Source organism: Balearica regulorum, chromosome 2, assembly GCF_011004875.1.
Source record: "Balearica regulorum gibbericeps isolate bBalReg1 chromosome 2, bBalReg1.pri, whole genome shotgun sequence".
In the NCBI taxonomy this organism is placed as follows: Eukaryota; Metazoa; Chordata; class Aves; order Gruiformes; family Gruidae; genus Balearica; species Balearica regulorum.
In genome coordinates, this window is record NC_046185.1 from 53851160 (window position 1) to 53873563 (window position 22404).

General features: G+C 41.1%; 1 protein-coding gene across 2 annotated transcripts in view; it reads left to right on the plus strand.

Moving 5' to 3' along the window:
• Nucleotides 1-2199: 2199 nt before the first annotated feature.
• EMILIN2 (elastin microfibril interfacer 2) overlaps nt 2200-22404 on the plus strand; it is a 38780-nt gene continuing 18575 nt past the window's right edge. For both annotated transcript variants that reach the window (XM_075744306.1, XM_075744307.1), the window contains exons 1-4: nt 2200-2442; nt 2608-2730; nt 16674-16849; nt 19727-21661. In XM_075744306.1, coding sequence (XP_075600421.1) covers nt 2318-2442; nt 2608-2730; nt 16674-16849; nt 19727-21661 — 2359 coding nt within the window. In that variant the 5' untranslated portion in view covers nt 2200-2317. The remainder of the gene's footprint in view (nt 2443-2607; nt 2731-16673; nt 16850-19726; nt 21662-22404) is intronic.

Genomic DNA, 22404 nt, shown 5'->3' on the forward strand with positions numbered 1-22404 from the left:
ACATATCCTTTTGAAGTAATGGCAACAAATACTATCAAAGTTCTGTTTCATAATATTTACATAGTTGATCCAGACAGTAAAAGCACAACTCCTCTATATCAGAAAACAGGAGAGAGACTTTCCTGCACTGTTCTTGAGTGAACAAACATTTTTCCAAGGATGGAGTCCTGAAGTTACAGGCAACTCCTGACTCATTGTCTGCAGTTTCCATGGGGTAAGTGAAAAGCTGTAATACAATAGTGCCCCAAGTTGTGTTTGATCATGCAATCAAGCCTGCAGTTTGCAGGTTAGAAAGGTGCCCTCATGGCAAATTGGGTAACATCTGCTTTACCTCCCTTCTCCAAGGTATAAGCTCAGTGCTTTGTGTAGGGAAATGTCCTGTTGCTTCATGCTCCTTTTGTTTAAATCAGCCTATTAATTTTTGTAGTATGCAGTCATTCTCAAGATGGCCATGACCTCAGTCTTTCATTACTTAATGACTTTCCCTTCGTGGGACAATGTACAGCTAGCTCTTCCATGTTGCTCATCACTTTTGGAAAAAGACCAACTTCACAAGTTCCTTGACTGGATGAGGAGGGGAAAAAGGAAGAAAGAGCCTTCTTCATTGCTTTTTAGGGACTGAACTGTAGCCTTGCTTCCTTCAGGCTGGAGAAACTCCAAATAACTTCTGCCAGCACAAGTAATGATGCCTGAATGGCATGCTCCTGCAAATGTAAACAGTGGCACAGCAAATCGTTTAACCTTTGCCTGAAGCATAATTTCTTAGACAGTGAGGTGCTACCTTCTCCAAAGCAGCTGTGGAGCCTTAGGAGGATGCCATTTTTTCAAGTGAAGTGGAACAGATTAAAGTGACAGAAATAATCTCTTATTTTCCCATTGCTACTTATCACCAGCAAAGCGCTGGGGGCAGGAAGCTATAGCGTACGTCTCCAGAGAAACAATTACCAAAAAAGCAGTCTGAAAGCCTAATTTTGACCTCAGCATTTAAAACATATTTCCTTGTCAGACTCAGAGGCTGAGTGAAGTTGTCGGGTGAGACTGACTGTAACATTAGCAGACGAAACCTGCCAGTTTCAGCAGGTTGGGGCAGATGATGAGGTCTGGGTTTAGCTCAGGCAGGCTGCTGCCTACAGCAGAAGAAAGGTCCCGGCCCTGCTGCCTGCTTTGCCTGCACGTGAGACCTAGAAAGCCAGAGTGGCTGCTGTGGTCAAGGGAGGCCCTGGAGCACGTGGACAGGGTTGAGACTGGTCAGTCTCAGCAGTAGGCACTGCTCCCAAATCTTCCACCTGACCTCTTCTCCATGCAAACACGGCTCTTTTCTCTTCCTTCCCTCTGGCAGGAGCAGCCTGCCCTGGCCCAGCCTCGATGCTTTGTTTGGTTTTGCCTGAATCCAAAGCAATTGCTTAAAAGGAGCTGAGGAGGACAGAGGCGACTCCCTGTCATCTGGACCATGGTGGGACCCATCACAGATAGCCTCGTATGGGCAGGTCACCCTTACATAGGCAGGTCACCCACTTGAGGTGCCCGAGTTAGATTTTAACGCCTGAGTGAATTTGAATACCCGCTGCTCTCTCTGCCCAGAGAATGGTTCTCCTTACGAATAATGGCCTACTGTGCATGGCTTGCAGAGGTAGCCGCAAGCAGCCCTTCCAGGCCCAGGGTCGGGATGAGCCATTTGGCCACGCAAGGGAACAACGACCATGTCAAGGCAGTGGTGTCGAGCAGGACCACAGGGCTGCCGCACGGCAGCGAGCCCGCCAAGACCACCCTCACAGACACTGTGAGTCCACGGGGCCTGCGCCAGCCCCACTTGAAGGTGAACCCAGGACCCCCAGCCCCCTGCCTGCCTCACTCTTCCCCAGAGGCTCGACCTTCTCCCCGCATCAGCTTTCCAGTGGGAAAAACAAGCTCGGGCGCGGCCGCCGGCCAACTCGGGCAGAGGGACAGGGAACGGGGGCTGCCCCCGGGGAGCCCCGCTCATGGCGTCCGGGCGCTATGTGGGGCCGGCGGCCGCCCCTCCATCTACGCGCAGCGCCGCTTCTCCTCGGCCGAGGGGGCGAGAGCGGGGCGGGGGGCAGGGAGCGAGCGGGGCCGCGGCAGGGGCCGGGGCCGGCCGGGCGGGGGTGGAGGGGAGCGGCGCCTCGGCCGGAGGGGGGTGCGGAGCCGCCGTGGAGGGCGGAAACGGGGTGGGGGGGGATTTGCGTCAGTGAGGGAGCTGGGAGCGGGCGGGACGGACGAAGGGACAGAGGGACGGAGGGAGCCCGCGAAGAGGCACCGGCCCTCTGCAGTCGCCCGCTGCCGCCCGCCCGTCCCCCCCATGGAGCTGTGCCTGGGGTGCGCGGCGCCCTCGGGCTGGGCGCTGCCGCTGCTCCTCGCCCTGGGCGCCGGGCTCAGCCACGCCACCCCACACCTGCGGTACACCCGACCGGGCTCCCGCAGCAAGTGAGTACCGCCCGCCCCGGAGGGGGCTGCGGAGCCGCTGCCGGCGGCGGGGCGAGCTGGGCCGGGCTGGGGCAGACAGGGGTGCCGGGGCGGGCGTGCTGGGACGGTGTGTGGGCTCCCTCATGCCGCTGCCCGTCCCTGACGGCCGTTGTCTTCCCCCCTCAGGAACTGGTGCGCCTACATAGTGAACAGGAACGTGAGCTGCTCAGTGCTGGACGGGACGGAGAGCTACGTCCAGGCCCAGTACAAGTGCGCCTGGAACCAGTTCCCCTGCCAGCCCATCCCGGTGTAAGTAGCCGAGGAGGCGACCTCGGGAGGAGAAGCGCTTGGCCGCCCCTTGCCAAACCCCGGCGGAGAAGCGGTCGCTGCCGCTACGCTTGGACCGTCAGCGGCACCCCAGAAAGCTTACGGCGAGGGCAGGAGGAGGGCGCATACCGCCTTCTGGTCCCCAGCACGCCCCGAACAAAGCGCTCGCTCTTATTGCAAACATAAGGCTGCCGAAGTTAATTAGAGCCAGATTGAGCTCGTTGTTGGTCCGTACAGCCAGTCCGTTGCGCACAGCTGAAAGGGAGCTGCGCTGGCACAGCTCGTCGTGCCGCGCCGCGCTGCGTGGCGTGCAGGGAGGCGGTAAGCGCCCGGGCCGCTTTCCGTGGGCGGCGGGAACGCCAGCACCTGCTGGGAGCACACCTAGGCAGCCTGGTCCAGATTCACCAGGGTACAGCAGCGCTCAAAAGCTGTTTTATGGTTGCTCCGTGTTGCTGGATCAGCGAGGGAAGGCCAGGAATGTGAGCCAGCACATTTACAATCTGTCTATCCCTGTCAGTTGTCCAGCAAGAAGAGCAGCCAGTGCAGAGATTTTTAAAGGGGGTAATACAAAGTTACTTGTTTGATTTTAAGCTTGGTGCTATTGAGTGTGACCACATGGTAGTCTGTAATCTGACCACCATCAGCGCAGTGTGCTGTAGCAAGGCTGTGTCAGCCTGTGGGTACAGCAGGAGTCAGGGAACAGCTGTATCTCACCTTGTGGCTCAGGCAAATCTCAGGCAAATCCCCTTTCCTCAGTTTCCCACTTGAAAAGCAGTAATATTTGCACACTTCTAATTTGAAAGCTGTAGGTGATAAGGAGTCTGTGAAACCGTTCATCTCCCCCAGAGGTCAGTGGAAGGACACCCATAGATTTTTGTGGGCTTAGTCTCAGAGTTGGATTGAAGTGATTGAAGTGAGGATTCTTTTACAAGAATAACTGGTTTTTATTTTGATATGAAACAGTGAGGATGAGACTGATATTCTAGGTCCTGTGTGCTACTGAAATAAGACTGCAGACACTGATGATGCAGCTGCCCTGGGGCCTGTGACAATAGGTGTTGGGCATTTGACATTGAAATGCAGTTTTCTGTTTGTTTGGATTGTTATTTTTGTTAAAAAGACAGCTTTTCTCTATTGGAATATATAAACACTGGAATTGGAGGGAAATAACAAAGGCAGCAGACAGCTGAGTAACACCATCCTGTGTAATTTCCCTTGTTTCTCTTTGGAGCATTGAACTGGCCATTTTGGACTTCTGACTGAGCTTATGTGCTTGTGTAATGGGGTGTGCCCTCCATCGTGCGGAGTCTCTGTAGTGGAACTACAGAGGAGTGAGGAAGGGTTGAACCTGGGCTCTTTGAACACATAAATCACCAGGAATTAAGATAAAGAATTTCAGAGGTGGTAAATTAGGATTTTCTTGGACTATCTGCCAGTAGATAATAAAGGAAATGCAAAGGCATTGCTTCTAGCTCAGGAAATTCCTGAACTGACAACCACTTCAAGTGGGTGAGATCTTTGGCATGAGTCAGAAGGGGAAGCCCAGCTTGAGCAAGGGGCTGCACTGGATGGCCTCTAGAAGTCCCATCCCTTCCAGATTACTCTGTGGTTCTGTGAAATGGCATTGTCTGTCCTAGTGCTTCTCCTAAACGTCTGGAGTTGACTGCTGTCAGAGAGAGAATATGGGGCTAAACAGACATTCGGTCTCGCCTGCTGTGGCCAATCTCATGGGGTTTTTTTTGTTCTTTTGAGCATGGAATTAGATACTTATCATAAGCTTTTGTTTCCTCAGTTTGAGTTTCTTTGGTGAACATAACTGTTATTTTCTTCATAACCTTAATGGCAACTGCAAAATAATTCCTTAGTATTAACATAAAATATTTTAAGTACCTATTACAGCACCAGCTGATTAACACTGAAAGCAGCTGGAGTATCAAAATCTTGAAATTTTTCCTTGTTCAAAATTCTCTGTTTATAGGCTATGACTTTTATTTTTCTGTCTGTTGCTGATGTACACATTCTTTTAGTGGCAGAATAATAAAGGAACTAATCCAAAGCGTTTGAAATACACAGTTCAAACCTTGCAAACCCCTACGAACAGGAGTGACTTCATTCCTGTGAAAAGTATTGTTTAATTCAGTAGGAGTAGTGGTCTGAATAACAAAATGTGTTTATATATGTTTGTTAGCTAATGTTGACAAAAATAGGACAGGAAAGAACTATAAAAGCAACAAAGAAATGACTGTGAGGGCCTTTCTGAAATTATTCTCTTTTTTCCTTTATACCCTTATATAGAGAAGTTAAAAGTTAACTAAATAGCAGATATTCATTGGAATAAACTACAGTCCCTGTGTAGTCTCCTTCTGATACCCGTGGCTCATCTAAGAGCTCATTCTGCTGCAGACAGTGGGGACAGTGAGATCCAAATCAAACAAAGAGTTTGTTAACTGTATCATAGATGCATGGGTTTTGTTAGTACTTATGTACTATTAGGGCTTTTTTTAATCAGTCAGTGGATCTACTATTGATTTAAATTAGTTTAAGACTAGGTTTAAAGAGCCCTTCTAGTGTTTAGGTACAGTCTAGGTTATGCATAACAATTACTTAAATAACTCACTGCAATTTATATGGGTGTGTTTCACTGCCTTAAACACACAGTGTACTTCTGAATTCCACGTTTTTCACATACAAGAGAGTAAGTATTGCAGATAGGGATTATAGTCAGTAATGATTTTTTAATTTTTTTTTTTAGTGTGTGTATGTGAAATAGAAAGCTCTGGTGATTAAGCCTAAAAATCATATGCATGCATGAACCTTTTTTATCTACTCTTCAGGCCCATTAAAATATCATTTTTCTAAAAAAAACCCCAACCAACCCACTGTTGGAATAACTGCACTTCTAGGACTGTTCACTGTAATTTCAGTTTGGCTACAGGGTTTTATTTCCTGAAATGTTAAGTTGAAATTCAGGAATTTATTACACTTTGTTGTTTAAGTGTTTTGTAGGTATTTGGGCTCAGTAGTGCATTTCCTCACTGAAAAGAATGAATGATTTTGCTGATTAAGGTGTCAAGGATAAATGTGAGTTGAAGTGTGGCTGCTTGAGAGATAGGAAGAGAGGGAGTGGAAAGAAAAAGCAGAAGGGCCCTTTGAAGTGTGTTCCCTTTGAAGTATGGGGGAATCCTGATTTATTTTTTTTAAAACTGTGACTGGCAAAGGAGGGAGGGACTTTGTTGTTAGAGGGTCATTGGATGAAAGATACTTATACAAAAATATTAGTAATTTTTTACCCACTAAAAAAACCCCTGTATGTTTTGAAATTTAATTTTGCGTCATAAATAACCGACCCTTCCCCACTTCTTTTGTTATGAATTTCCTTTCCTAGCTTTCGTACGAATGGTTTAGTAACTTAGCTAGAATTATTAGCAATTTGTAACTGATACTGTTGTCTGATTCTAACAGCAAAATGTCTTCCCCTTCTGGCTAGATCCTACACACTCTTTAGGGTCATGGCTTCTCTTGGACATCCTCTGGTCCATGTAGCCACTTCAGGATAGGACGTTGTTCTACCAGTTGTTTGTTTTGCCTCTTGTGCCACAGAGTATGTTGGGACACCTGGCTATACCATAGGTGCTCCAGTTTCTGGCCCAGCATTTTTGGGCAAACCTGCTTTTCGCTGGTAAGGTTTTAATTTTAAAGTTTGAAGTGAACCAAAGCAGCTGAAGGAGAGAGATGTTTTCTGGCTTTCCATCTTTGCTATAGACCTGGCAAATGGGACTTTCCTGTACGAGGTAGTAAATCAAATAGAAGAAAAAATTAGATTGGGAGAAACTTCTGGAGATCATGTAATGCTGTGGTTAACAGCAGAGCTAGCTTCAAGGTTGAAGAAAGGATGTTTTATCAGATCCCCTAATTCAAGTACCAGCCTCCATTAATTCTGTTCACGTGAGTTAAGATATTTGTGTGCTCAAGTGCATAATGAGTCAGGTCACCTGTCCTTAGCTTGTGGGGAGTGGATTTCATGATTTAGTATGAGCTTCTCATCTTAAGACTAATGATAAATGTATGATAAGCAAACCCATTATATCACTAGGTTGCGCATACTTAGAAAATGGTCAAGAAAATGATGAATGAATCAATAGCTAAATTAGCAAGCCTCTCCAGATCTCTCATTGAGCAGTATTTTCCAACTTCTTGTCATTTAATACTTTCAAATGACTGTAAGTAAACCCATTGCCAAACTACTCACGGTTCTAATCGTTGCCAAGAGGAAGATTTAAGGCAAAAGATTGAAATCATTTTAGAGACTGTTACTGCTAGTTTTCTGCAATTGTAAATATCAGGATAGATGACTATACTTAGAAGTAATACACAGCTTTTAATAAACAGTATTCAATGTTTATTAATAAAACAGTGAGTAAAAGTAGAAATTTTATTACTGAAAATCAGCGTATGAGACTTCCAGTCCAAGTTAAATGGGTTCATCGATTTCTATTTTCTGGCAATCCCAGAACAACCTGGGTGGAGCACGTCAGCCCCAGTCTAGGAACATGTGGGAAATCCACATGTAGTTTTCAACCCTTCAACAGTCCCAACGTAGTTTCTCTGAGACTGTTCGGTTGCTAGAAATTAAGCATACAGACCAGTGTCAGAGTGCACAGCACCAGGCAGGATCAAACCTAAGATACATGAGTCAGCACAGATTAGAGCCCATGTTTGTCACTGGCTTCTAGCAATGCATATCTCATAAGAAAAACTTTCAGGATGCACAAAAACTTGAAGGGAAAGTGAGAGCCATTTAATGGTTCCCTTCCAAATATATAAAAAGGTCTTTAGGATTTTTTTTTTCCTACTTAGTGTATTTTGTATGAAGCAGAATTTATTTGTACAGGCTCCAGCTAGCTGACTACATAGGGAGTTTAGCCTAAGGGGTTGTACATTGAAAACAGTAAGAAAACTTAAAAAACTTCAGAACATACTTCAGTTTCCTGGAGTGCTTGTTTGAAAATCTTTGAGCGCCTGCTGGGTGTGGTAAACTTTCCTCGCTGTCTCCTTGAGCTTGAAATTGTGCATCTCTGCCTCCACACACTGAATGCAACAGTGTCTTTCTTCTCTGTGAACTGGACAGGGAATTTTCATTTCACACATCAGTCAAGTTTGTTGCAATAATTAAAAAAAAAAATCACAAACTGCTCCTTGGTTCACATTAATGTAAATAATCAGAGTTTTTATGCTTTTCTGTGTTGAGAAATGTGTGACCTGGAGGTCTTGGGGCCTCTTCTGTTAAGCACCAAACTCTTGCCAAAACAACAAATTGTTAATTTTAGGCAGTTGCTGACCTGTTTAAGGCCTATTTTGTCATAAATCACCTGAATAACCAAGGAACATTCTGCACCATTAGAAAGTGGGCAGCGCCAGTTTTACACATTGCAGATTATGACTCCATCTGACTTCTTTTTTGCATTCACATCTCACCTTTCCTCTCCCCTTTGGTTCATTTTTGACCCGATGTCTTGTAAAGTGTCAGATCTCAAAACAGTGCTGCATTTTATTCTGAAAGTTGGGGTCTCAGGTTATTCCACAGGTTATCCCTTGCATTCATGGAAGTATTGGTTATCTATTCTATCTCTGCATGTTTTCAAATATTCTGTCAGCAGTAGCTCTTTCTTGGAGTGATCCTAGAAATAAGCTTATTTCATGGGCAGAGAAGCAGAAGACATACTACTGGAGCTTAGTTTCTCAGGCAGCTTTATCAGGAGCAGCACTCTGCATCCTCACTTGACCTTTCCACTGGTGTGAGGTGAGAAACTTGGTCCCTGCTGCTCGAAGTGGCAGGTGAGGATGTCGTTAACACAGAAACTGTTGCAAAGTCACTCCTGTTCCATCACTGTTAGACTACATCACAGTGCTGCTCTGCAAAATTTTTCTGTAATTCTTTTGAAAGGACTGTATTTTCAAGATTCTCCTATCCCATTTTATTTAGTGGGGGTTTAATAGCTTACTGTTGGTCTGTCAGCATGTGGTTGACTGGCATAGGTTTATCTTGTGACAAAATGGAAGGAAGCAACCACATACGATAATTCAAGATTGTAAATTCCAAGCATGAAGCTCTGGTTTGAGCCTTGCCACAAACTGTCTGTCACTTAAATCCATCCTGTGTCTTGGTTTCTCTGCTCATAAGAAGAGGATGCCTACCTAGCCTTCAGGAGTGGTAATTCATGAACATTAAGAGTATTAAAATTATAAACTTGAAACTTACTTTTTGGGCATTTTGTAGTGGACTTCATTGGTCAGCTTTTTAAAAACAAAATCTTTGGCAGCTGAGTGAGACAGATAGATGTGCCTGTGTGTGGAGAGAGAGAGAGATATATATGCACACACATACACCAACTAGAAATAACTAGTATGAGGCATGAGGGCATGTTTCGGAGAGTGCAGTCCCTTCGTTATTTCTTCCCAAGAAGAAACATTTTTCTCCCAAGAGAGAAAATTGTATTTTGAATCTCATTTTTTTTGGATAGAAGAATTCTGAGATGAATGGCATCAAAATTCACTATGTAAGCAATGAACAATGGCACTTCTGGAGATTTTGAATGGAGATACAAATGAAACCCTGTGGTGGTGTCTGAGAAGAGCATTTTTGTCTTCTACCAGTTCCTGTAATCTTCTGCCCCTCTTACTGAAAAAAAACAAACAAACTCTGCAGTAGAATTCAGCCAGATTCTCTTGGATGTATTGAACTAATGTGCAGTATTAAAGAGAACCATGTGCGAGAGACCAGGCTGTAGAGAGCTGATTTGGGCACCATAATTCTCTGCTCCTTCTCTGGCTCCAGTAGATAAGGGGACAGCGTTCTTTAGGGGTAGAGGAAAGCAACTTTTCTCCCTCTGTTCTGAGAGCCGATAAGCTGGGGATGTAGTAAGGAGGAGGAATACAAGTCACCTGTGCCAGGTCTCTGTCCCTTAGCAATTTTGTGTCAGAAAGCAATGTCTGCTCCCATCGTGCTTCCCAGGTGGTGTGAAGGTACAGAATAAACAATAAATGCTGGAAAAATACTTAGTCTCTAGTGCTCATTCCTATTTTATGACTCATTTAGGAAAATTACAGTGCTTTCGTAGTCTGATACTAAAGCACTCTTTGCAGTGACCTGGATGAGTGATTTCTTGGTTGTGTACACAACAGGCAGTTGCGTTCCTGCAGATGCATAGTGCTTGGACTTGTTCTCTTCAGTTTCAATCCCTGCTAACGTTCTCAGCCAGTAGCAGGTTTTTATTCAAGATTTAGCTCAAAATAGATCTGGTGCAAATGTTGGCCGTGCTATACATTAGTGCCAACTTTAAATAAAGACTTCTTACGTGTCTGTGCGAGCCCAGAGAAGCTGAGCCTCCTTGGTAATAAGCACTAGTGGAGGTCATCATAATTTTATGTATTCCACAGGGGTGCCTCAAAATTGTGTTTTTCCCCAGCACCAACGATTCTGAAACAATATTAGGGCTTGATTATTATGTTATATAAAGACCTGACCATGGACTGTTGGGAACTTCAGCTGAGATGGCTGTGACTAGGCCAGGCAGTTGGGCTAGTGGGTAAAGTCAGTGATCTTTTCTGAAGAAAAAGTAATTCCCCAGACCCCAACACCTGCAGACACACGTACTGACCTTCTTTATATAAATTTTGGAAAGCAAAAATACCAGCTAAAGGAAGAGTAGCAGTGGAAAGATGAGACTTACTTGAGTCCATCTGTAAGAAGCAGCTTAGTGTCTCTAGTGCCAGATCAAAATCAAAAGCTGTTTTGGGATTCACTAGGATCCTTTTTAAATGGATTTTTGCTGGAACATATAATTGGGATTTATTACCAACTCCACAGCTCGCTCTCAGTGAACACCTAGACTTCTGTAGGCTGATCTATTCCTGTCATAACATCTTTTTACCACTTGCAATAAATGCCTTAGGATAAACTCTTAGTAGAGACATACTTTTCTCAAATTAAGCTCATCTATGGGCTGAAACACAAGCTAGCTGCCGATGCTGCTGTGTCATAGCAGGGTTACAAAAGAACAAAATCCAGAGGTGAGATTTGACTCATGATAACTTCAGTTGTCTACCATGCAGAGGGATGGATGTGTGTGTGTGGGAGGTTAGACATCTGCAGTAGCATTAACTCAAATGCAAGTCAGTGGTGTCCAGCAATGCTCTTTAGGTAATCGGATGTAAATAATGACTGTAGGATGAGATGCAGCCCTGTTTCGACTCTACTGGCTGTATCAACTATATTTCTGTTGGCCATAATGGAAATACAGACAACTAGCACCTGTTCATACCTACACAGTAGGCACTTGAAATTCAGGTGTGCTGAAACTCACCATTACAGACAAGCGATAAAAGTCTTCGTGATTTCAGTGGAACTAGAATTTCTGCCACCGTTTGTAGGGGTTGCAATTAGGCCTGCACTTTTGGGAAACAGAAAACTTGGGATCAACTGGTTCTAGTTTAGTAACTGTCTAGTATAAATGGCCAACTTAGGTATATTTTCAGTGGAGGCCCTTGCAGCCTACAAAATAAAAAAATGCTTGGTCAAAATATTATTCCATTTAATTATATCTTCTAGGTAGTATTTTTTGGGGGTGTCTGTGTGCTACTTGAGCACTCCCATTGCAATATATTGGAGATTTGGATGACTGGGACATGCAAGAGCAGGCTATATAATTTACAAAGAATGGATCTACATTCAATAAAAGCGTTAAGTAGTGAAGATGCGTTATCTTCTATTCAATAAGACTGTGATTTGCAGGCTGCTGAAGTTATGGGACCTGTTCCAATGACTACAGAATTTTGGACCAACCTTGAGGTTTTGTGCTCAGAATAAACATTTTATACGCTGCTTATGTAGAAACATATGCTGATTCTGCAGTCCCTTCCTCACATTGAGGATGTGGTGGCACTTATCTCCTTGCATTTCCCAAAAGGTTGAATGTTAATATCTAGTTACAGAACTGAGCCATATGTTTTCCCACCAATTTCGTCCAAATGTTTCTGATTTGTTTTATCGCTATTAGGTGACATTCCAAATATCAGTGCTAACTGCTTCCTTCTGTGGTTTAGCACCATGAGAAAATTATAGCTCATTCCCTAGTCAAAATGTCTAGCATTTGCAGCAAACATATATTTTTAATTAAGTTTTTTCCTAGAAAAATATTTTTCTCTCAAAAAGGAGAAATATTTGAATGCTATTGCCACACTGTATAACTTTATTTCAGCTGCAAAATACTTAAATATTAAAAGTGGAGATTTGCATTAGCATTCTGAATGTGTTTTCTCTCTTGATCAGCATGTTGAATTCATGGTGAAGGTAGTAGGCATTGGTAATTATAAACTGTTGTGGAAAGACTCCTAAAAACCAGCTGTTCTTATTTTCTCTGTTGTGAGAAAAGGTTAGAAACTCTTGAAATCACCCTTTATTCATGCTTTCTAAAAGAAGGATTTCATTTGTAGTATTTAGCTCAATTCACCAAAAGGATAAGACCATCATCTTGAACTGGAAGTCCACAAGAGGATGGGGTGACTAGGCACAATAAATGTTGGTGTATTGTAGGTAACTTTTAACCACATAAAACTTTTTTTTTTAATAAATATTTTTGAGACACTTGTAAAAATAATTGTGTTTATTAACACTTAAATAGCAAGAAATCCAAGTCAACTGAAGGAAGATTTAATGTTTTACTATTTTTAAATTACATTCCAGCATATACAGGCATTAAAGTAGAGCCTCAATTCTTCAAGAGAGTTATGAAGTTTTTGTGAACCCTTTTGACCAAATTGCCTCGCTAGGTAACTGTGTAAAGATTCACATCTACAAGATAAAAGATGTGAAACTTGGGCATGTCATGGTCTAACCGTGTAACTCTACCCAGCTGCAGAGAGAGGCAACGTTTCGTTTCTCCGGTTACACTGAGTGCTTTTGTGTTTCAGATGTTTGTGTTTGTATGTTATATGTTTGCTATGACTATGAGTGAGCAATTAGATTCAGAATACTGCAAATGTAAATAAAGACTTGTCTGATTTGTATATTCTAGTAGCTCCCAGTCTTATGTCATTAATATGTAGAATCACAAATTATTCTCAGGATGTGGTCCCTAGTAGAAAGTTAAAGTTTGTTTTGTTAGAACTGTAACCAAGAGTATAATTGTGTTCGGTGCTGTTAGACTGTTATATCCTGGCAAAATGCAGGAAGTCTCCAGCTCCTCCACTGAAATCTACTGAGCGAGCAAAGTTCTTGGCTTTAAAAAACTTGTTGTATGATTGAGTACCTCCCCTGGGTTGGATGCATGCTGATGACTGTCATTCATCAGCACTTCCGGACGGTGCTGGCACAGTGACATTATTACTTGCATGGGCAACTTCCACAACTGTGTATGAAGCATATCATTGACAGAGAAGCTGTAGCAATGAAGCTGTGATTTTTAAGAAACTTTGATGTGACTGGATTCAAATTAGAGAAGTGTTAGGATAAGTTCCTGTTTCCCAGCCTTACTTGACTAACCTTGCTGAAGTAAATGGCACTAGCTGTGCGATTCATTCAGCTGGACTGGCAGTACAGAGGAGCAGTAGTTCTTGCTAAGTAAATCCGAATTTAATTTCGGAGCCATCCATGAGTATAGCTGCCTTGTTACGTAGTTCAAGATGTAAAATATGAAAGCTGTTCTACATCCAGATTTTGAAGCATTTTCATTCTAGCTTATTTTTGCTCTAGGAAAATTGTGGTTTAGGATTCAGGTTAGTCAGTATTTGATGTGCCATAGCTGAAATCAAACCAGATCTGATTCGGTATTTACTTGAGCTCTCAGACTTGCAAGAATTTGTAAGGAATAGACTGCTACAACATTTCTAAAAGTTGTAGATACACAGTGTTTATATTTTATAATTTAGAATGAGAGGATTCTTCGGCATTTCAAATAATTCTTGTATTAAATCTTATAACATTTTATGCCTATTAGGATCATGAAACTATGCAATAAAAAAGAACAAGAATATTGAACTTGCTAATTTTTTATTTTTAAGATGAAAAGTTTTATAATTTGGCCATATGAAAAATTCTAAGCTTGATTTCTTTTAATTTGTTTGTATTCTTCTTTTGTATTTGGTTTTGTCTTGTGATTTACTTTTGTCTGAATGTTGAAGTCATCTGAAGGTGTCTACATCGATGAACATGACTACAGAGAAAGTATGCAAAGAGAAACTTGTCAAAGTATGATAGGAATGACAGAAATGGTACAAGAAAAATCCTTGTTCTGTAATTTGAGCAAAGAAGTGCAGGATTTATATAGAAGTTGTTCTTATCCTTTTATAAAATTTGTTTCAGCTATATTCTTAAAACTTGATTAGGAAAAAATAGATAAATGTATCTTAATGGTCTTTGAAGATAGTAAAAATACTGCCAATTTCAGGAAGGAGTTTGGCCCTGAAAGCATAGAGAGGAACACACACAAAGTTTGGAGCAGTTAAGTCTTTTATGAAAATCAGAGAAAAGTATGTAGAACCATTTCCAGCATGTGAAAATTGATCTGGAAGTTCAAAGTTTGCATTTCAGTAATGTGGTCGTTGTGAGAGAGATTGTAATGACTCTCAAACCACTTCAAAACACTAAAGCATCTAGCTAATCCTGTTGTTCCTCTGACTCTGGCAGCTAGTTGGAAGGAAAGGAGTCAAACCCAAATTACCTACAAGAGATGTAGTTTAATACTTTAGATAAGGGAGAAGGAAAAGGAAGTTCCTGGGTGGCCAACATGGTGTCCTTCCCAGTGGTGCCCTCTGCATTGCACTCCTCTAATTTTTAAATCACTTGACCTTGGGGATGTCTGTACTTTACATTTGTAAACAGGATTCAGCAGATGTTTTGGTAAAAATTGTTAAAGAAATGATGAGCTGGAGTGCAGTCTACAGCTGGTTCATATATGGTGTTGTGAAGGTAAAAAAGGATTGGAAACGCACTCTGTGTTTATGTACTCCAAGTCAGAACCTGAAAAGCTGACAACCACAGCAAACCGCTTCCATTACGACAGCTAATAGAGTTACAGCCGAGCCTCCCCCTGCCTTCCTATGCAGATTCACAGGAGAAGGGAATCCAGAGAGGCTTACTAGAATAAATGACTCTTTGGTCCAAAACAGTTGGAGAGATCACAGGAAAAGTAATTATGCAAAAGAGTATGTCCTGAGTGCAAAAATTAGAATATATTGTGGCAGAATTGGGAAAGATATGTTTGAAAAAGATTCACAATTAGTAGTTAACACTTTGAAACCCTCCCCCTGCCCCACATTTGCTAAACAGCTTACCAAAATGGCAAATGCCTATCAAATATAGGACATAATATTAAAATTATGTCTCTGAAGGTAGAAGATGCTGAGTAAAAAACCACAGAATTATTTCAGCAATTATTGGCACGCATGGCAAGAGAAACCTTGAAGAGTAACAGTTAAACTCTTATTTTGTGACTTTCAATAGAAGCTGTTTCACAGCTGGTGTAAGATTTAATTCTTTCCATCTGGTAGCTGATTACGATTATTTTTAAACAATGGTGATTTTTGAATATTAATACAAGAACATGTTTAATGAAACATGTAGCTGATTTTTTTTTCCTGTGATAGCATGGCTGCTTCTGGTGCCATTCTGTAGCGTATCCTCTCTGTCCCAAAATAACACTCCCTGTGAGCCCAGCCAGGCTATGAATGAAATCTGTTGCAGAGCTCTTGTTGAGTCCTTCGCTGCCGTCCTGTATTTCCTCTGCCAGTATTACGACATTAGGGACACCTCAGCTGTGAAGTGAGTCTGTCATTTGTTAATGGGTGCAAACTTTTGTTCTAATATGAAATAATCTTAAGAAAAAAAAAGCTGAAAATTTGATAGGGAGGTTAATAGTATGATATTAGTTTTATTCAGAGAGAGGAATTCACATGAGAAATTGGGGTAACTTTTTTGTTTCTGTTGCAGTATGTGTTCCAAGTATACCAATTTATTGAGCTCAGGTTATGAATCCTTGTTTTATTTATTTTCCTCATCTCGCAACCCAAAATTAACTGTACCTTAAATTGATGTAGTTTTTATAAAATAGCACAGCCTCCGTGTTTGGTCTGGTAGGATACCATCGTATCTGACTGCCGCTGAGCATGCGGTACATGTACTGAAGGAAAGTTACGGAAGGAGTCTATGGTTAAAGAAGGTTGCGCAACCAGAATTGGTTTGCTGTTTATTAACGTTTGAGTGATTAATCATGGAAACTTAAGGTTGCACCTGCATAGGTTTGTCTGCAAGATTCTCTTCAACTTAACTGGGGCAGTGATGTAGGAAAGAGTTGATTCCTTTGTTGGTTGTAGCCTTTCATCTGACTCCTTCTTCCATGTCCTTATCTAACTCATGCTTTCAGTGTTTTGTCCTTCCCTGGAATATCCCTCCTAGGTTTCACTGCTCCACACATACAGATTCTGAGGAATGGTTTTAGTGGAGACTGTGGAAAGACAAGTGGGACAAAGCAGGCAGAAACCTTTTTTGATGTCAAGAAGAGCTGCTGCCAACGTAGGCCTGTGGGTGGGTTTGTGAGGAAGAAGGTTTCGAATTTATGGAGTAATATACTGGCGGTCACTGTTAGGCTCAGCAGTGTCTGATGAACCTTCACTTCCCACAATACATTATCCCTCTGCTCATACATGAAACCCCCTGTTGCTATAGCTGTATTTGGTCTCCCTCACATGACTGTGTTGAGTGCAAGTAACTTTAAAACCTAGACAGAAGCATTTGTTCATGTTTGAAGGAGAAAATGAAACAGACATGAAATTAATTTATTTTAATTTTTAAAAAATCTGGTTATATTTTAGGTTTAATCTAAATAGCAGATTAGGTTATGGATCATTTTAAATGCTTTCTGTTTCGGCAGATACCGAACAAGTTTCAGACCTCGGTACACAGTTGCATATAAGACAGTTACAGAGCTGGAATGGAGATGTTGTCCCGGGTACAAAGGGGAAGACTGCAGAGAAGGCCCAGCAGAAAAGCCAAACACTGCTCGTCGTCCTACAACACCAGCAAAAGCTGTCGTGAAGAAAGGCTTGGGTAACTTTTTGTTTGAATTTCTGTATGCATGATCATGTCTGGGTTTTTGTTTTGTCTTTTAAGTATAAGAACCGTTACGGTTTCTATTAAACTCAGCTACTGGCAGGTACAAAATCCATATGGAAGACACTATGTGGTGGGAAAATAATAGCCAGGTAGTAACAGTCTTGATACAGAGAATTTTCTGAAGAATAACAGAGGGGTAGTTGTAGAACACTGGCCATAAATGCCAGCTGGCTACTCATGGTTCAGGAAATTTTTGTGTTAAGGTTGGGGGTTTTTGGTAAGAATTCATGGAGTTTTTTGTGATTTCTTCAGTGTTCAGAAAAAAATTATATATATATATATATATGAGAGGAACTATTAATAAAAAAAAATCAGATACTACTTCTAACAATATATGGTGTTCCTTAGCATTTTCACAGTGTTATGTTTGTTCAAGGGCTTGTGCAGATTTTACAGATTCCTGTTTGATTACCTGCCTTAATTCTAAGGGAATGATAAGCCTCAATTTCTGAAAAGATACCTTAAAGAATGAATGACGTTTGTTTGTATAAGATAGCGACTTCTGAAAGGGTAAGAGGAGTCCTGTTACTGCAGTATTATTCCTTTTCTGCATTAGCAACAAATGATAAACAGATGTTTCCTTCTGAAGGACTTTTTCCCAACATCATCAGATATTAGTGTCACGTCTAGCGCTTAGTCAGATTTCCATTTGTGTTTTTTGCGTGGTGGATATATGTTTTTAAACCAGTCCTATAGGTTATATACCTGCTTTAAAAATAAGCTTTAAAAATATTTTGTTAGCTCACCTAAAATATTCTTTCCAAAAGATGATAATAAACCATGGTGATATCTTTAAGTAACTCATACACTGCTTATGTCTAGAGATTTTCTTTCTGCTCTGACCCTAAAAGAACTGTAATTCGGTACAAAAACAGACCAGTGTGTATGTAATAGCTACACTCTGTGTGTGCATACTTTTTTATTATTAAAGGAATCAGCCACCTTGCCAGTCTTGAAGAGTACGTTTGTGACTTCCTACCTTCTTTGTAATGTCCTTAAGCTGAAATCCAGTTTAAAACTAACAAAAATTCAAACTGCATGTCCTTCAGACCCTGTCTCAGTGTTGCTCTCCACTGTATATCTAGCTGCATAGCCTGGAACCAGTGCTAAAATTCTTTTGTCTGAAAATTTAACTATTAACACCACTCTAACACAATATAGTCACAATTTGACAGGGCACTTTTTTTATCCTTAGTTGTTTACTTGTCATCTGAAAGAGTTATTCTAATACTAAAAACTTGTGTTATTTTCTGTTGTATTTAAAGCAGTATGTTTGCTTCATCACTTCTGTTTCTTAACTTCATTGTTGTGTGGGGTTTTTTTGTCTGTAATAGTATGCCTTAACTGTGCAAAAGTCTTTGGATTATGAATTGCATAAAAGATACTATGCAAAATCACAATTGGGAATATACATGATATATTTATAGCGTTTACCCCTCTCTGCCTAATGGCAAAGACATGTGGGAGTATGCATTTAAATATGGTTATGTGGCTTTATACATTAAAGTGGTATTAAACGTTTGTTAAAGTAAACCAGTTGGTGGTCTAGCTGCAGGTTTGATTAATACTAGATGATTATTTGGGATCACATTCAGTATCTTGACTGAGTATCAGTGCCTTGTTGCTGAGAGTCCTGGGAGATAGGATGAGAGGGATCTTAAGGGGTCTGTTTATCCATCCCTATCAGCTATGTCTGTCCAGCCTCCTGTGGTGGAAATTCTGCTACTTATGTGGACAATGTCTTCTGGCATTTCACTTTCTGTACAGTGATCAGGCCTTACCTTCACTTGCTCCAGTTGACGCCCTTTCTTCTTGTCCTGTCTCATCAGTAGCAGATATGGAAAACAGTTTATTCCCTACCAATTTGCAGATATCTTTTGGAATATCATTCTTCACTCTCCTCTCCTCTAGCCTAAATAACAAATTACTTCGACTTTTCCTGCAGTTTGTAGCTTCTTGACCTCTCATAATGTTTCTTTCTTTCTTCTGGACTTCTGCAGTTGTTACACATTTTTCTTGAAACTGAACATCCAGAATTGTACGTGGCTCTGCAAGTAGGGTGATGCCAATGACAAATGGATTGGAAGAAGGGTTTCAGATTAATTAGTTGATTTGTGCTAGGTAAAAATTAGATTGCAGCTAAAAGTCTACTTTTACTTTTTTTTCATTCAATGAGGATAGAGCTGGTGTTACTTTAATCTAACAGTTTTGAATGTGTAAAGCTTATGCTTTTATACAGATTTTTATTGCCTACTTAAATATGTGTCCAATAATTAGGTATTTTTGAAGCAAGTGTGATAACTGGAATATCCTGCAGAACTCCATCCACTCTACGCATTTGGACTCCAGTTCAGCAAAATACTGGAGCACAAACCCACTTCAGGCATATAAATTATTGCCACTTAAGTTTTCAATGGGAATTCAAGAGCAGCATCTCCCAAATTATTGTTATAGGAGATGCAGTGGCTCTGAAGTGTTTGTGTTGTGTATGGATCTATAATAGTCTGTTGTATATGCTGTAGCTTAGATTCATTGCTGAACAAGAAGGGGGGTTCTGCTTGCTAATTTATTTATTTATTGCCATTGTATCTTGGCAGGAATTGGTCAGTGTCCTAACACTTTTAGTTTGAAGTGCTTTGATAACATTTTAATTATAAACTACTGAAAACAAGAATGGAAAAGGGAACAAGCATTATGCAATTTAAATCATTATTTGGCTTTAAAGAAAAGTTAAATTAGCCTCAGCTGATTAAAACAGATACCACTTGGAATATTTACACCCAGACCTTGTCTGTTATTTTCATGAAACAGATGCGGAACCAACAGAAATACCGGAACCTCCACCATATGAGAAGAAAATGCAGTTTCTTGAGGACGAATTGTTTAGGCTTACACGATCAGTGCTTGAACTTCAGTCCTCTGTGGCAGGTGTGAATGAAAACCTGAAGTTGACTGTCCAAGAAGATGCTAGTAAGATGTTGGTCACTTGGCTGAACAACCTTTATGACCGCCCAGAGCCTGATAGTGCGATTGGTGGTGAAACAGACACTATTCATCTGCCTGGACTCCTCAGCAATAAAGATCAAAAAGACCCTTTTATTGATTTTGAAATGGAAGATATAAAGGCTGAGCTAGCTGAGGTCAAAGAAGCCTTGAAGATGAGGAATGACAAGCTGGAGGAACTGAATGGAAAAGTAAAAGGCTATGAAGGACAATTAAAACAACTGCAGGAGGCAGCACAAGGACCTACAATAACAATGCCCAGCAACAATATATATCAGGAGTATATAGACTCAAAATTTGAGTCCCTCAGACAGGAAATACTGGAAGGATTTGAAAAGAAAATGGCAGATCTGAAGAACTCCTGTGAATACAAACTACAGGATATCCAGCAGCAGTGTGATGACAATGAAAATAACTGTTTAGGAATAATCGATGTTATAAGAGGAAAAGAGAATGACTTGAGGAAAGAAATAAATACTCTCCGAACTCAGATTCCATCAAACAAGTCCAGTTGTTGCAAGGAGGGTGGGAGAGATGACTTTGACCAACAGATAAAAGATTTAGATAGGAAGATTGACAGAGTTGTGGAAGCACACAGGATCTTGAATGTCAGAATAGATAATGAAATCACTCGATTGTCAACTCCAGATCTAGAAGACATGTTTGGTGAGAGGTTGGAGGAGCTAGATGCGAGGATGAATGTTACAGAACGAAATGCTGAAGAACACTGCTTTTACGTTGAGGAAACCCTCCGTGGTGCTATAGCTGCTGAGGTAGATGAATTGAGAGACTTGTTTGACCAAAAGCTGCGGGCACTAGAAGATAGACTAGGTGGCACTATTTTAGAGATCGCTAATACCACAGACCCAGATGGAATGTATATTAATCCTGGACCCATCTTGCCCAGTGACACAGGATTTGCAAATGAGCAATTGACAGCAGAGATGAATTTCCTGAAGACCAAACTACTGTCACTTGAACACCTCTGTGGGCAGAAATGTCAGTCTGCACCACAAGGTATGGAGGACCTTCAGAAAGAGCTAGAAAATTATAACAACAAATACAATCACTTGCTTTTGAAAACAGAGAACAACTCTGTTCTCCTGCAGTCTCTAAATAGCTCTCTTAATGAGAAACTCAACTTAATTAAGAGTAACCAACGTGACATTCAGAAAATGCAGAGAGATGCACGCGTATTCCGGTATAGTCTAAATGTCATGGATAAAGATGTGAAGAACCTTCAAGATGGCTTGAGTAGCTGCAAAGAGCAGCTCCTGGGTGTCAATTCTACCTGTAGGAAAACACAACGAGGTGTCTTCCGAAAAATTGATCAAATGCAGAGGACATTTGCAAATCAAACTGCCCACCCCAGTGATAATTGCTGTGGTGAAGTGAGAGAGAGACTAGAACAATTGAATGACCATATCCTGAATGATCTTAGCAAGTGCAAAGAAAAGACCCAAGGTATTCAGGAGGGTGTTTCAGATGTTGAGAGTAGAGTCTCGCGTGTTGAAAAAGTTTGCGGCAAGCTGGACTCTGTCTCAGGCAGCTTGCAGAAGATAAAAGAAGGTCTGAATAAGCACGTGAGCAGCTTATGGAACTGCATCCGCGAAATGAATGAAACTATAGCATCTCATTCCACTGATATTTCTGGTCTCAAAAATTCTGTCCAACAGTTTTATAGTCAGGTCTCCAAAATGACCACAGATATTGAAGGCATGCTGAAATCTCAGTCTGACTCAAGTAAGTTTTTTTAGCTTTTTTTAATGCTTTTTTTGTTTGCTTTTCATCTGGCTTTGTTTTCTGAATTATTTATAAAGGAACTAAACAAGGGAGGAAAAATTTAATATTACACAATTTTTACTTTGTTTTTACAGTGACTCTAATTTTGGCTCTTTGTTCTAGAACACCATAGAGGACTTTGAGTGTTTTTAAAAGTATTCTCACAAAAAAAAAATCTTATATGCTTTCATGTTTACTTTGAGCCAGAATAAAGGGAGTGCGAAAATGAATATTTTTGGATAGTGAGTTTAAAGTGAGTTTTAAGTAATAATTATCAGTGGGTATTATTCCAGTTGATTTTTTGTTTTGTTTTATTTTGTTACAAGAAATTATTCTCGATTCCTCAGGGAAAATTGAAAAGTAAATGGAGAAAAACGCAGTCAAAGGAATTCAAATCTATGATAAGAAAGATTCCCTGCAAGTTTTCTTCTTAGCATAAGTTAATGATTATAATTCAGCACCAACTCTTTGATATAGGACTTTCGCGAACAAGCTCTGGCATGTCTTGATGTGGCCTTATGAGACTTCTGCTTCATAGCTCTCCCAGGAGTTGTTGGCATTCCCACATCGTAGTTGGCAAGTTGGCAGTAGGTGCACACCCCGGCTGCAGTGTTTTCACACCTCAGCCACTTCTGTGAGTAGTCTGACATGTTAGCTCAAGTCTACCTCCACAGGTGGTTTAAAGTTTGTATTAGAGTGGCTGA